Raw genomic sequence first — 14,578 nt, forward strand, 5'->3', positions numbered from 1 at the left:
TTCTCGTACAAACCCGATAATCCCAGTGAGAGAAGACTGTTTTTATTTCCCTATGTGTTAGTTTTTGGGTGTGTTTTATTGCTGGTTAACGTCTCCTGGCTGACCCGGCCAATGTGGCCAGACTGGCCCCGGCTCAGAAACTCACACCTGCTCCGCCGCCGCTAAATGACTTGTGAGGCACAAGAAGGCTGCAGCGACTCGGCGCTCCTTGTTATTTCAACCTGCTCCCTCTGCGGCCATCGGGTTTTCTCCGCTGTAAAAATAAAAAAATGGCGTGAAGCTCGTAATTAGCGCCGCCGCCAACACTAAGCGGGTTTGAGTCCATTGTTCTTGCAAAGGAATAAAAAAAAAAAAACAACACAAAAAATCAGCTTTAAATGATGTGTGTGGGTGTGGATCAAGGGGATTGTGTGTTTTTTTTATTAATTTTAACTACATGGCAACCAAATTTCCCCTCTGGAGCCGGTTTTTAATTTGGAGAGTTGTTGTTTCAATGATTGCAAACATCTTTTGGACGCGCTTGAAGAGACGCTGACGTGCGCAGAGCAGCGAGGACTGAAACGACAACTGCTGTATATTAACAGATTAATTTTATTTGGTGCTCATGTGCTGTGATCCCAGCGCTCAGCGCAGCATCTGCGAAGACAAACACATAAACTTGGAACTGCCGAACGACGTCAAACGCTCATTAACACTCCATGATGCCCTACATATAAAGATGCATTGATAAAAGTCGTATAACTTCATTAATATGTCAATATTTACTAAAGGAGCAAACATGAGTTAACTTCCAAATGTTCCCTCCTGTAGTTTTAACGCTAAACGATGCTAAGTCAATAAAAGTGGAGCTCCACGTTGAGACATGGGAATGTTTGTGCATTGGTAGGAATCACAAATTAATTTCTGCTTGAATTTCCCCATAAATACATAAACAACGTTGTGTTTTTTCCTCTTCGACATATCGAAAAATCTCACAATAAACACAATGGGCCCCAATTTTTAAATGATCTTTTAGATGTTTTTTTTTTTATGTAAACACATCAAAACATGCAAGAAATTGAGGAATAGTGTGCCGGGACTCGGCAGAACTAGCAAAGATAATTGTCCCAGTCAAAGTGGATTATTTTATCTATTCAGTTTAATTTATTTCACAGACATCCAACGATAAATTGATCACATTGAAAGAAAGAAAAATTACTTCAGACTATTTCTATTGCCTTCAATGGGTCACAAAAGTTGTTGTTGTTTTTTTAACAATAACACATATAGAACAACCCAATGCAGTTGTGTATTAAATGTGGATTTTTATTTATTTATTTGTTTTTAGGATAAACGACATGAAATATGTGAGATTTTAGTCGACTTTTTTTGCCTTTTTGTTTTTTTACGAAATGCAAATAACATGTAATTACGTTTAAGCCACTAAAGCAACAACAATCCTGGAATATTCCACAATAACAAGGTTAAACGTTCCAGTTTCCAAGTGTTTCCATTCGGGCCTTTTCAAAACCACGCAGGTCTGCAGAAACTCGGAAGAGAGAAATCTCAAAGAGTCGAAACCCACAGCAGCATTAATAAGAAATATATGTTTCGGCGATGAAAATATGAATATGAGGATGTTGAGGAATTTTCACTTGGAATTTTCACTTTAGTTCTGCAGCTGCAATTGAAAATTGCTCTAATTTGGCTGTTTTGTGAAACAAAGACGTACCGAAATCTGTTTTTCTGAGTTTGGAGGAAATGAGGGGACTTTTTTTTAAACGACTGGACGATGGTGAATCTTTTGTTTGTTTTGAGCAATGAGAGTGGAGCCTTTCATTTGAAGCCTCGCCACAAGTCTCCCGACTCGCCCCTTGAGCAAAACACTTTCCCACACTTGACTCTCGGAGAGGAGGGCAAGTGGCGTCCACACGTCGTGAAAAACGATAATTTTTCCCTCCAGCCACTTCAAAATAAAATAAAAACCTCCGTCCACACGTCACTATGAAGTCAACACGAGGCTTCAGGGCATGTAGTACACACTCCAGGCCTTTAGGGGCGCTGTGACTCACCAAACACACACAAAAAAACCACAGAAGAAGACAGAGCACATAGAACTTTAGGAGTAAATTCTTGCTCAATAAACCGTGGTGTATGATTCTAGTTCTATAGGTCTATGGCTGCGCTCTTCCTGTTGCTAGCGTCATGTAGCTTTATGGAGCTCCGCCGGAGCTTTTAGTTAGATTGTTGTGGTTATTTGACGACATCGCGGACCGCGGCGGGGGGAGGGGGGGGGGGGGGGGGGGGGGGGTTACCTCATCTTTTTCAGCACATGATCGTTTTTGCCGACTTTGCCGTCAAACACCCCGGGGGTTTAGGGGGAACTGCACCCAGAACTTGATTTCCCTGTCTCGCGAGGACTTTCTCTGCACCCTGCGTGAGTAATAAGCCCATTAACGTCTAGTATTTTATGGACTTTAATTCTTCACAGTGATTGGAATGACCCGTTGCGGATCGATTACATGAGGTTTAGTCATTTAGTGTCGGTTTACATAACAACGGTAACACTCAGCGTCGTCCTCCGTGGAAACGCTGCTACTGCACATGCGCAACAATTCAACACACGCATGAGTAGATGGACTATTTTGGTGTGATTTCATAACAAAAATCAACGAGTGGCTCAACTCAACTTTATTTATAAAGCGCTTTAAGCAGCCGTAGCTGAGACAAAGTGCTGTACATTGAAATAAAAATACAAGAGGCAAAATAAAAACATTAGAACAATAAAAACAATTAAAAAAAAAGTTAAAGCAATAAAAACAATCAGATGGTAAAACAATAAACAAAACATAAAAAGTTAAGACAATAAAAAAAAGAAAAAAACGAAGGCACTAAAACCAGAGCAGAGTCTCACGCTGAGGGAAAAGCCAAAGAATAAAAATGGGTTTTAAGGCGAGTTTTAAAAATAAAAACAAAAAAAAAAATTTCCAGCATTTCTGCTGTTTCTGTGTAAACAAACGTCATTTTTAAACACGTCGCCGTGTAAAAATGGAACTTTTCTAAAAGTAAAACGCCGGGTTTGACTTGAAACGGTGTGTAAACGGAGCCTGAATGTCCTTTATTGAGTCGGTGAGCTTGTGCAAATTACAAATCACGTTCTGACGAGTCCTCGAGTTGAATTCCAGCTCTGACTCCGACTCCCTGACCGTGACGACTGCGCCGGTCATCGCGGCCCATCAAAGAAATCGAAACGTGTCAAGCTTAAACTGTGGTTTCAATTAAAAACGAACCAAAAAAACAGGATGTGAGATCTTGCAGCAGATTAAAAGTCTTTTCTCCCCCCCCCCCCCCACCGTTACCAGTAATCACGGTTAGATTACGTGAACTTCCAGCACGACGAATCTCTGGCCTCAAACGACCCGTGTAGCGCTCCTGTCGCTGGCAATAACACACCAAGTAATCACGATGTACTGAACTGAAAGACGTCAGTCGGGGGGGGGGGGGGGGGGGGGGGGGGGGGAACATCAGAGCGTTCCGTGCGAGATGGCGTGGAGATCAGGGAATCAGGCGCAGGCCGGGGGTGATTGGCGATATTACAGAGAATTACTCCGCTGATCAGGTAATCTGTGAGTTATGAACAGTCGCGTGGGAAAGCGCGCCGCCGGCCTCGACGGGACCCACGTGACGGATTCGCTCGTTCGTTTCTCGCCCCTCTCCGCGGCGCGGCGGGCCGCTTCTTCTGAGGGCCCTGATTAATGGCGGATGAAGGAATGCTGGAGGACCTTCGTCTGACCTCCTCGTCTTCGTCATCTCCGCGACGTACAGTGTGTTTGTCTGATCGGAGTCGGGTGGAGCTAATATGGAACATACCCTGTGAGTGTCTGTGTGTGTGTGTGTGTGTGTGTGTGTGTGTGTGTGTGTGTGTGTGTGTGTGTGTGTGTGTGTGTGTGTGTGTGTGTGTGTGTGTGTGTGTGTGTGTGTGTGTGTGTGTGTGTGTGTGTGTGTGTGTGTGTGTGTGTGTGTGTGTGTGTGTGTGTGTGTAGCCACCGTGCACATGCTCGTTTTTCTTTTTCTTTGTCTCATCGCTGTATTAAAGAAAGAAAGTAAAGCTTTAGATCCTCTAACACAGTGTTTTTCAACCTTTTTGAGCCAAGACACACTTTTTTGTTTGGAAAACTCTGGAGGCCCACCTCCACCACCCGAAAATGTTAAAATGCTAAACTCTGTAGCCTCTATTAACAATATAAAGTCGTTCTCATCAAAGTTTTATCACCAGGAATCCAGTAAATCCAGAAAGCAAGGACTTTTTTTAATAGTGACTCCCTCAGTGTGAAACCTGGACCTGATGGATGAAGAGCTGAGATCCTGGTTCACATTCTTCCTTTTCAAAAACTTCTCCATCACTGTCACTGACACAGTACTTTGATACAAGATGGTAGCAGGAGGTGGAGATGAACCACACTGACGTCTGTCACTTTACATTTCACCGGCAAAGTTCTGTGCTGCCCTCTAGTGGTGAAGAGTATTTATACATGATTACTCTGCAACACACTGTCGCTGTGAGAGCAAAGGTTTTTTAGAAAAAAATGTGAAATTGGATAATTTCCCACGGCTCACCTGACGATCTGGAGGAAACACCAGTAGTTGAAAAACACCGATATAACAAACCAAAGTCTTCCTCCAGGCGATAGACGACATTCTCTTAATTTCTATTAATAACAGGATGATTTCATTGATCACAGGCGTAGAAATTAAACACGGTTAAATGTATAATTTATTTTTTAAAACACGATTTCCTTTCTGGAAACCCCTTGCCATAATATTAACCAGTATAGCTTTGTTTTAGTGCTAAAAGGTCAGTATATGAGAACTTTTTCATTATTTATACATCTTTTTACAAACCCTCAACAAATACAAATCTTTTCAATCCTATTACCTGCTGATAACTATGTAATAATGTGAATATCTCTGGAAAAAAGGTTTTTTTATGTGCAGTTTAAAAAAAAAACCCAAAAAGTAGTTTCAGTCTTTCAATTGTGGTCATAAAATGTAAAATTATCTAATGATATTATTGGCACATTATGAGGTTTATTACATTTAAAACGGTCCAAAACTATCACATTATTCCATCTCATTACGTCGCTGGCTGCTTCTCGGTGATTCCACAGGATCGGATCCTCTGGAGATCAGGTTTTGGATCTCGTGTTTTACATGTTACAAAACAGTTGACAACTTAATTTTATTTGAGCATTCTTTCATAATGAATCTGCTCTGAGTTGTAATGAAGGATTTTTTTTTTTTTTTTTTCCCTTTAGGGAAGAATTAGTTTGCTACCCGGAGCAGTGAGCTCATTTTCTCTCTCTTTTTTGTTTTTTTTTCTTCATATTTGCCACTTTTTCCACCGCAACATGTCCAGACATGAATCTGATCAAAGTCTCCTCATGAATCCGTTTCTCTTTTTTTTGTCTTTCTTTCTATTGCACACGTCTATCAGCCGGTATTTCCAACCAGCTGTCTTTCCTCGAGTGGAATATTACACATGTTCATACTGAGAGATTTGGGGAGAATCGCTGTCAAACCGTCTTGTATCTCCTGTGTGTGTTTCCTCGTAGCGTGTCCACCGGGGACGTACAAACCGGAGGGGACCCCCGGAGGTCCCAGCACCTGCCTGTCCTGCCCCGACCCCCAGCACACCTCGCAGCCCGGCAGCACCGCCGTCGACGACTGCGTCTGCAAGCCGGGGTATCAGCCGGTCGGCATGACCTGCCAGGGTAAGAGGGGGGGGGGTTAAGACACATGTTGCTGAGATTAATAACATGAATTACGTGAGTTTTAGCTAAACTGAAACACGTTGAGCTGAGATTAGATGACGTAAACTAAAGTGAGCTGGATGAGTTAAACTTGGAAAATAGTGATATTAGATGGTATGAGATTAATTAAGCTCACAAGTCAAAACTAAGACCAAGACTTAGAGACCAAGTTGAGACCAAGACTTTAAGGGACCAAGACAAGACTAAGTCAAATCCAAGACCAAGACTTTAAGAGAGCAAGATGAGACCAAAACTTTAAAGGACCAAGACGAGACCAAATCAAAACCAAGACTTTAAGGGACCAAGACAAGACTAAGTCAAATCCAAGACCAAGACTTTAAAGGACCAAGTCAAAATCAAGACCAAGACTTTAGGAGAGCAAGACAAAACAAAGTCCAAGACTTTAAAGGACCAAGTCAAAACCAAGACCAAGACTTTAAAGGACCAAGAGGAGACCAAATCAAAACCAAGACTTTAAGACACCAAGACAAAACCAAGTCCAAGACTTTAAAGGACCAAGAGGAGACCAAATCAAAACCAAGGCTTTAAGGGACCAAGACAAGACCAAGACCAAATCAAGACCATGACTTTACTGGCCCGATACAAGTCCAAGACCAGAGCAAGTCAAGACCAAGGCCTTGAAGTCGTGGTCTCCGCGCTGCTACAACGTTGGACGAGGTGAACTGAACTGTGCAGAGACGAGATGATGTGAAACGACAGGATCAGCTCAGTCAAGATGATTTAACCTCCATTGTTCCCCGAATAAAACGTGAAGAATCTCTCCCTTACGTTTCCGACCTACCGACCAGCGTGTCATGACCCTGCCTGCAGTAATCTGGTACCGTGAAATACAGACCAGCCATTTCCACATGAGCACCACCGTGTCCATTAATCACCGGTTCCTCGTGGCAGGTTGTGTTTTCTCTCGCTCCTTCAGAGGAGCTCTTGACAGCCGGTAATTTCCCTCGTTCCACGCTCCATCCCTCCTTTTGTCAGGAACATTGTGCTTTTCCATTGTGTCTCTGGGTCGGACTCTCCTGCCGCCGTTTTCCTTGATGTGACATGAAGTACGACATGCCGTCTCCTCCCTCCCCCCCTCCCAGTGGTGTACTGTCCGCCGCTCGGCACGCCCGAGAACGGCTTCTTCGTCCAGAACGTCTGCAACAACCACTTCGAGGCGGCGTGCGGCGTGCGATGTCAGCCGGGCTTCGACCTCCAGGGAACCGGCATCAGACTGTGCCAGGCGGACGGGTCCTGGTCGGGGACGCCTGCCAGCTGCAGAGGTGAGGAGGTGGAGGAGGTGGAGGAGGTGGAGAAAAGACAACACCTCCAGTTCGCTCAAATAACGTTCAAATGGCACCAATTTGAATATTTTAGTTATTTAACGTACGAAAAGTGGGGATTACTGCAAAGTGTCGCGGTTCAGACGTTCCCCTCAAACTGAGATAACGCTGAGCTTCTCATCGGCTTGAGCCTGAAGTCTGTTTAGTTGACAGATCATATTTCACTGGCCGTGCAACTAATATACCGGTGCATCCCACCTGCAGCCACTAGGTGTCACTGTATGACAACAGAAACCTGCTACAGCATCGATTTCAAAAGGTTTACATGTAAACGAGAGACTTTTCTGAATCAGTGTAGCAAAAACGACAAGTTTTCACTTGAAACGGGGATTAAACCTCCTTTAGGTAAAAATGAGTGTGTTCAGTTCCAGGTTAGTGATATAAAAGAGGAATGGAACCTAAAATCAAAAAAACACCTTTCCTTTGTCTCACTTTTTTCCGTGAATCGTTCAATTTAATGACTCCAAAACAGGAATAATAAACGAATTGTCCTTTTTAACTGAATTTAATACACTGCATTCATATTTTATACATCTTTGTCCAACTAAAAATCACGTCTGAGTGCCAATATTGTTTTTTAAATAAAACCTCTCGTCTTAACAGTGTTGTTAAAAAGACCCGACACAACATGTGCGTTGTGACTTGAGTTGTTAACTAATGGTGGCTGCTGAAGCTGACGAGGTTCCTAATGAAACAAATGAAGTGACATCACGCCACTTTTACACCAAATGCAGTCAGACATGTCATTTTTCTGACACGGTTTTGTGTCGCGTGTGTTTGAAACACTTCCTCGAGGCGGTGGTGAAACCTTTAAACTTCTTCCTTCCCTCATTTTCTTTTTATGGCCCAATTGTTTCAGGTTGTTAAATCATGTTATAAAAACCTGAGCTGCAAACAGTAAAAACTAAATAATCAGACATGCATCGCACAGATTTTGAGATTTCATTGTCGAATTGTCATTTAATGGCGTTTGGTTTCCGCTGACTTGACACTTTTTCAGGACAGAGCTTCCCTTTAACGAGCCTTTAAGGGCTCAGATTGTTTCTCCTCCTTTGAACGACGTTCCCTGCGGGGTTGAATAAAGGACGTGACTCTCGGCGGCTCCGTCGGAGGGTTTTGAGCCGCTCGCACCGATCGCAGCCGGCTTCTCGTTAAACTTCGCCTCGGATGTGCACAAACATTGACGGAGCACTAAATCGTCTTCTCCGGAGTGAAACAGATCATCGGATGTGTTTAGACTGAGCGACAATTCAACATTACTACTGCTTTCCCCTTTTCTTTTTTTTTATTAGATGTTGAAAGGAGGGAAAGTTAAAGGAGAATTCAATTAGAATTCGAATTAGAAGATTTGTCAGAGGAGTGACAGGAAGTAAGGACATAGGAGAGGCTGTAGGGAAGGAAGCGTCGAGGGAAAGTGGCAGCGACTCACAGGAATACCGAGACAATTAATGTCCCGGGGTGTGTGCGTCGAGGATTTATAGTGTGTGTCTATATACTTTCAGAGTGTGTGTGTGTGTGTGCGTGTGTGTGTGTTACTCTTAAAGTCACGGCGTCGTGTCGGACCTCCCAGCTAGTTAAGCCCTGAGGGAGGGGGTCTCCTCCTCCGACCGCCTGCCCGTCTGTCTCTGGCTGCTGATGAGGAATAACACACTACACACCCTTTCCCACACACACACACACACTCTTGTTTTTCCTTTTTTTTTTTTTTATACCCGGGACTTTTGAGGTAAATGAAAGGCCCTTATAGCTAAAGATGATATAGTGCTATACATTCCTGTTGTTAACCCTTTACAGGACTTTCACTACATTATGTGTAAAGTGAAGATTTTAACCCAAAGTTTTTCGTTGAAGGATATTTTTAATGCTTTTGAGTATAAATATATCTCGTTACATTACAGCCCCGAAAGGCAGCAACTATTCCATAACTTATATTTTGAGTCTTTGAGACTTGATGGATGGAAAAACAGAAGTTGTGATCAGAAAGGCAAGACTATACAGGATTTATTTGTGCATCTAATTGACGCTGTCCACGGTTACCGTGGTAACCAGTGGATCAGATCTATGCGTCACGACACGAGACGAAAACACATGTTTCAAGCAAGTATATGAGCACCCTTACAAGATGTTTTAATCATTTATTGAGGGTTATTTTTCCCCCCCTCCACATATTTTCCATGTTGATGGAGGAAATGCAGCTTTTACTTTCTCCAGTCTTTCATCTGATAAAAGGTCAAATGAACCCGAAGCAGACGGAAGCGAAACAACAAAGCACAACCAGGCGAAACGCGTATCGGCTGAAACGCAACAACAACAAATACCAGCAGATACTCTGCTTGTTTGGATTGGTCTTCCATTACCTCGCCCATCTCTCTCTCTCTCTCTCTCTCTCTCTCTCTCTCTCTTTGTGTGTCTTTGCAGTTCGCTCCTGCCCCCCCCTCGCCAAGCCGCCGCACGGCTTCCTGCGCTGCAGCGGCGGCGGCGCCTCCTACAGGGCGGAGTGCCAGGCGGGCTGCGAGCGAGGCTACAGGCTGGAGGGGGACTCGCGCCTCACCTGCCAGGCCGACTCGCAGTGGAGCGGATCCCAACCTCGGTGTGTGGGTAAGCCCCCCCCCCCCCCACTCCAAATAATAACAATAACAACAACAATTGCTTTGATTGTTTAATACCATCTTTTGGTCCGGATGTCAAGCCGACACGACAATGACGAAATTTTTTTGGGGTTTATTTCAAAGACAATTTAGTTTAAATTCTGCTTTTTGGAAGTTATATTGAGAAAATACATGGATGATCTAGAACAGTGTTTTTTGAGCCAAGGAACCCTTTTTTCTTTGGAAAACTCTGGAGGCACACCACCACCACCCGAAAATGTTAAAATGTTAAACTCTGTAGCCTCTATTAACAATATAAAGTCTTTCTCATTAAAGTTTTATCAACAGGAATCAGGTAAATACAGAAACCAAGGACTTTTTTTAATAGTGCCTCCCTCAGTGTGAAACCTGGACCTGATGGATGAAGAGCTGAGATCCTGGTTCACATTCTTCCTTTTCAAAAACTTCTCCATCACTGTCACTGACACAGTACTTTGATACAAGATGGTAGCAGGAGGTGGAGATGAACCACACTGACGTCTGTCACTTTACATTTCACCGGCAAAGTTCTGTGCTGCCCTCTAGTGGTGAAGAGTATTTATACACGATGACTCTGCAACACACTGTCGCTGTGAGAGCAAATGTTTTTTTTTAGAAAAAAATGTGAAATTGGATAATTTCCCACGGCTCACCTGACGAGATCTGGAGGAAACACCAGTGGTTGAAAAACACTGGTCTATAATAAATGCCATTAGAATAACAGATAATTGGGCACGCTTACTGTAAAGTGGCGTGCCTGTGTGTTTGCGCAGAGAGCTGCTTAAAGGACACATCTGCTTTCTCACAGCACAAAACTGATAGTTAAGTTAAAATAGTCGGAGCGCTCAGGTCAGGCACACGAACACACACACACAAAAAAAAAAAAACAAGCGTCAGTGTGAGAGTGTTTGACCGCAAACCTCCGGCCTCACGGCTCCGACCCGAACTGACTCACTTCCAACCGAGCGCCTATTTAAGACGGCTTCCGGGAAACTCTCTCCACCCCTCCTCCACCCTCCTCCTCCACCCCCCTCCGTCTATCGATAACCACCATCTCTGCACCCAGCCCGAGCTGCAGCTTGTTTATTTGGACCGCCGGCCGCCGTTTGTTTGCTCCGCGGTGAAAGAGGATCCCCGAGAGGGACGCCGGGACGCTTCCTCGTCTGATTGAAGTCTCCCGTGTCGAGCGTCCCTCCGACTGAGTTCCCCCCCCCCCCCACTTTTTATATAGCCGCTCGGTTAGGAGCCGGTGAAACCGGAGCTCGGGAGAATGAAAGGGAGAACGACGATCCATCATCCAGTTAAAGCCCGGCCGCCCCCAAAAATGCACCAGAAGCCTCCAGTGCGCCGCGGTCGCCGCTTCCTGACATCGACTTCCGACCGAGTGTTTGTCGTTTCCGTGCCAGGTCTTGATACACGCCATCTGAGGGGAGCTTTATTTCTGGCGTCTGCAAGCGACGCCGGCTCAGAGCGAGATGTTATCCTGCAGGAAACACTTGCCCACCAACATCTGAGTTCTTTTTTTCCTCGTTTCTTTTGTTCCCGGCCTCATATGGAATTCGTTTTCGCCACTTTCAACAACAAAAACGTGACAAACCAACATATAAGATGGCAGTTTTTTTCAAAAATTCTGCTAAATGTGCTTATTATTGAGAGTAAAAAGTAACTCGATATGAGTAGTAACTTCAAGAAGTTAATCTTTTAGCACTGTATGGATCGAACTTCGTCACTCTGGGAGGAAGATGCTCTATAATGTGGATGTTGGCACGTCTTGAAAGATGTACAAACTAATAAACACATTTTAAAACGCGACGCAGGCTTTGACACACGTTTGCGGAAAGCGATGATGTCATCGACCGACCTCTCAACCCGATAACTTACTTAACTCGCTTAACGACAACGACGGCGGACGGACCTGCTCCGGCTCGCGCCGCAGAAGCTCCCGATGCTCGTCGGTTTAATAAGGCGAGACGTTGCATTATGAGGATTTGCTCCGTGGCGCCTTCTGCCGTTTATTTCTATTTATCCAGCCACATGTTTTAAAGAATAACGGGGAGAAAAGAAGATTGTTCTCGCGGAGACTAACGTTTGCTTAAGGTTTGCTAATCACAGCTACCGCGGGCTAATGCTAACTCACTGAAGAATAAACATTTGCAAAGAAGGTATTTAAACATATCCAATAAGAAATACTTTGGGTAATTACAAGGTAATTAAAGTCTGGCAAACAGGGGTTTAATCGAAAAGTGGCCGATAGCGGTCTCTGCTAATGCTAACGCTAACAGTTAGCTCTATTTTTTTTATTTTTTGTTTTGCTCTTTCGTGAAAGACAAACATTTTCTCCCACAACAGCCACCAGGCTAATCTCTCGTCTTGCCCCCCCACAGAGGTCCGTTGCCCCCCCGTCACCACCCTGAAGAACATCTTGCTGTCGCCGCCCGCCTGCGGGAAACGCCCGGTGTCCGCGGGCTTCGCCTGCCTGCTCACCTGTCGTCAAGGCTACAGTCTCCAGGGCAACAGGAAGGCCGTGTGCCTGGGCTCCGGGAACTGGACCGCTAACGTCCATAAAGCCGTGTGTACAGGTACGAACGCAGCGAGGGGGGGGGGGTCGAGGATTTGGGGAGTGATTGTTTATTTTGTTTATTTAGACATTTTTTTCACTGTTGAATCAGTTTCATAGACTTTCATAACGAGATTTCACAGATCGGTCATTTTCCCGCCCATGCCGGCTTAAATCGGCCAATTTGGATAAATGCATTATCTTCAAATTCAACTTAAAATTCAAGTAACTACTTGTTTGATAATGTTTCCGGAGACATTTATAGAGCAATGTTTAAAATAGTTAACGTAGAAAATGCAGAATTGAGCTTAAATGGAAAATGGATTTTACTTATGTAAACCTTTTTATACTGCTTGAGTCCCCGAAGTCCTTTACACTGTTACTGCCACCATCCCTCCATGACGGTTCAGTGTCACCAATATATGTGGGGAATTAAACCAGCAACCTTTAGATTGAGAGACGACCGTTGGATGACGCAGTGAGTCATTATGCACCAATTAGCAGCGTTTCCACTTTTATTCCTGCACAGTGAAGGTGACAAGTCCAGTGCTCAGACTTAAAGACCAGCAATTATTTATTTGTATTTTTATTTTTAACATCTGATGCTGTTCCCTCCTTGTAAAAAAAAATAAATAAATAAAAGAACCAGCAAACAATTGGAAACTTTGTTTGATGCAGGAGCTTTTTTCCCTCCTCAGAGTTCAATATAGTAAATTTACAGTCGACTTTCACAGAGGCTTTTATTTGAAAGGCAGACTTGTTCAAACTGACACACGGAGAAAAAAAAAAAACAACCCCAGAAAGAAAGATATAGAAAACGTGGAGGAAGATATAAAAAGAAAACAGCAGGAAAGTTGGACGGAGGCTTTGAGTTTTCCGACCTGCTGTCCTCGTCTGTGAATGGTGGGAATTGTGCTGAAGCCGTCTGAGGCAGACGTCCGGATGCTAACTCAAACCATGTCGGAGCTCCTCACACCCCCCCCCCCCCCCCACCCCCCCTCCACCCTCTTCCTCCTCCAGGCTCTGGAGATCATTATAGCAGTGCTCCAGATGCCTTGCAGGTGAAACAGGTGTCTCCCCCCCCCACCCCCCGTCCCCCCCGAACGTCCTCCGTCCCCTGGTTCTTGTTAATGAAGGCCCTGCCGTCCGTCTGGAGCGGAAAAGTGACTCATGCCTCGGTTGTTGCATAACGATCAAGTTTAGAGAAGACGAGTTGTTGTTTCTTTTCTGTCCTGATCAAGTCAGACGAGACGAGACGCTGCTGAGTGACGACGCTCGTTGTTGTCGTCGTCCGTCTGCTTGATCGCAGTGGAAGAACTCTTTACTACGACGGCGTACATTCCCATTTCGTCAAAATGATTATCTATTTATTTTAACTATCGTAAAAATATATTTTTTTAAACATTACCATTTGAGTTTTTATAGAACTGATTTATATATTTGAGAGAGAGAGAGATTTGATTTATAGAGAAAGAGAGAGAGAGAGAGAGAGAGAGATTTGATTTATAGAGAAAGAGAGAGAGAGAGAGAGAGATTTGATTTATAGAGAAAGAGAGAGAGAGAGAGAGATTTGATTTATAGAGAAAGAGAGAGAGAGAGATTTGATTTATAGAGAAAGAGAGAGAGAGAGAGAGATTTGATTTATAGAGAAAGAGAGAGAGAGAGAGAGAGAGAGATTTGATTTATAGAGAAAGAGAGAGAGAGAGAGAGAGATATTTGATTTATAGAGAAAGAGAGAGAGAGATTTGATTTATAGAGAGAGAGAGAGAGATTTGATTTATAGAGAAAGAGAGAGAGAGAGAGAGAGAGATTTGATTTATAGAGAGAGAGAGAGAGAGAGAGAGAGAGAGATTTGATTTATAGAGAAAGAGAGAGAGAGAGAGATTTGATTTATAGAGAAAGAGAGAGAGAGAGAGAGAGATATTTGATTTATAGAGAAAGAGAGCGAGAGAGAGAGATTTGATTTATAGAGAGAGAGATATTTGATTAATAGAGAAAGAGAGAGAGAGAGATTTGATTTATAGAGAAAGAGAGAGAGAGAGAGATAGAGATATTTGATTTATAGAGAAAGAGAGAGAGATTTGATTTCGAGAGAGAGAGAGAGAGAGATTTGATTTATAGAGAAAGAGAGAGAGATTTGATTTGTAGAGACAGAGAAAGAGAGAGAGATAGAGATATTTGATTTATAGAGAAAGAGAGAGAGATTTGATTTCGAGAGAGAGAGATTTGATTTATAGAGAGAGAGAGAGATTTGATTTATAG

At 43.7% G+C, this 14,578-nt stretch overlaps 1 protein-coding gene across 1 annotated transcript in view; it reads left to right on the top strand.

Moving 5' to 3' along the window:
- Positions 1-14,578, top strand: part of svep1 (sushi, von Willebrand factor type A, EGF and pentraxin domain containing 1) — a gene marked incomplete at its 5' end in the record, with an annotated part of 88,750 nt that overhangs the window by 36,750 nt on the left and 37,422 nt on the right. Inside the window, 4 exons of the mRNA XM_080519011.1 lie at positions 5,592-5,750; positions 6,893-7,072; positions 9,551-9,730; positions 12,144-12,338. Coding sequence (XP_080375137.1) covers positions 5,592-5,750; positions 6,893-7,072; positions 9,551-9,730; positions 12,144-12,338 — 714 coding nt within the window. The remainder of the gene's footprint in view (positions 1-5,591; positions 5,751-6,892; positions 7,073-9,550; positions 9,731-12,143; positions 12,339-14,578) is intronic.

This window comes from Blennius ocellaris, assembly GCF_963422515.1.
Source record: "Blennius ocellaris genome assembly, chromosome: 23".
Classification (NCBI taxonomy): Eukaryota; Metazoa; Chordata; class Actinopteri; order Blenniiformes; family Blenniidae; genus Blennius; species Blennius ocellaris.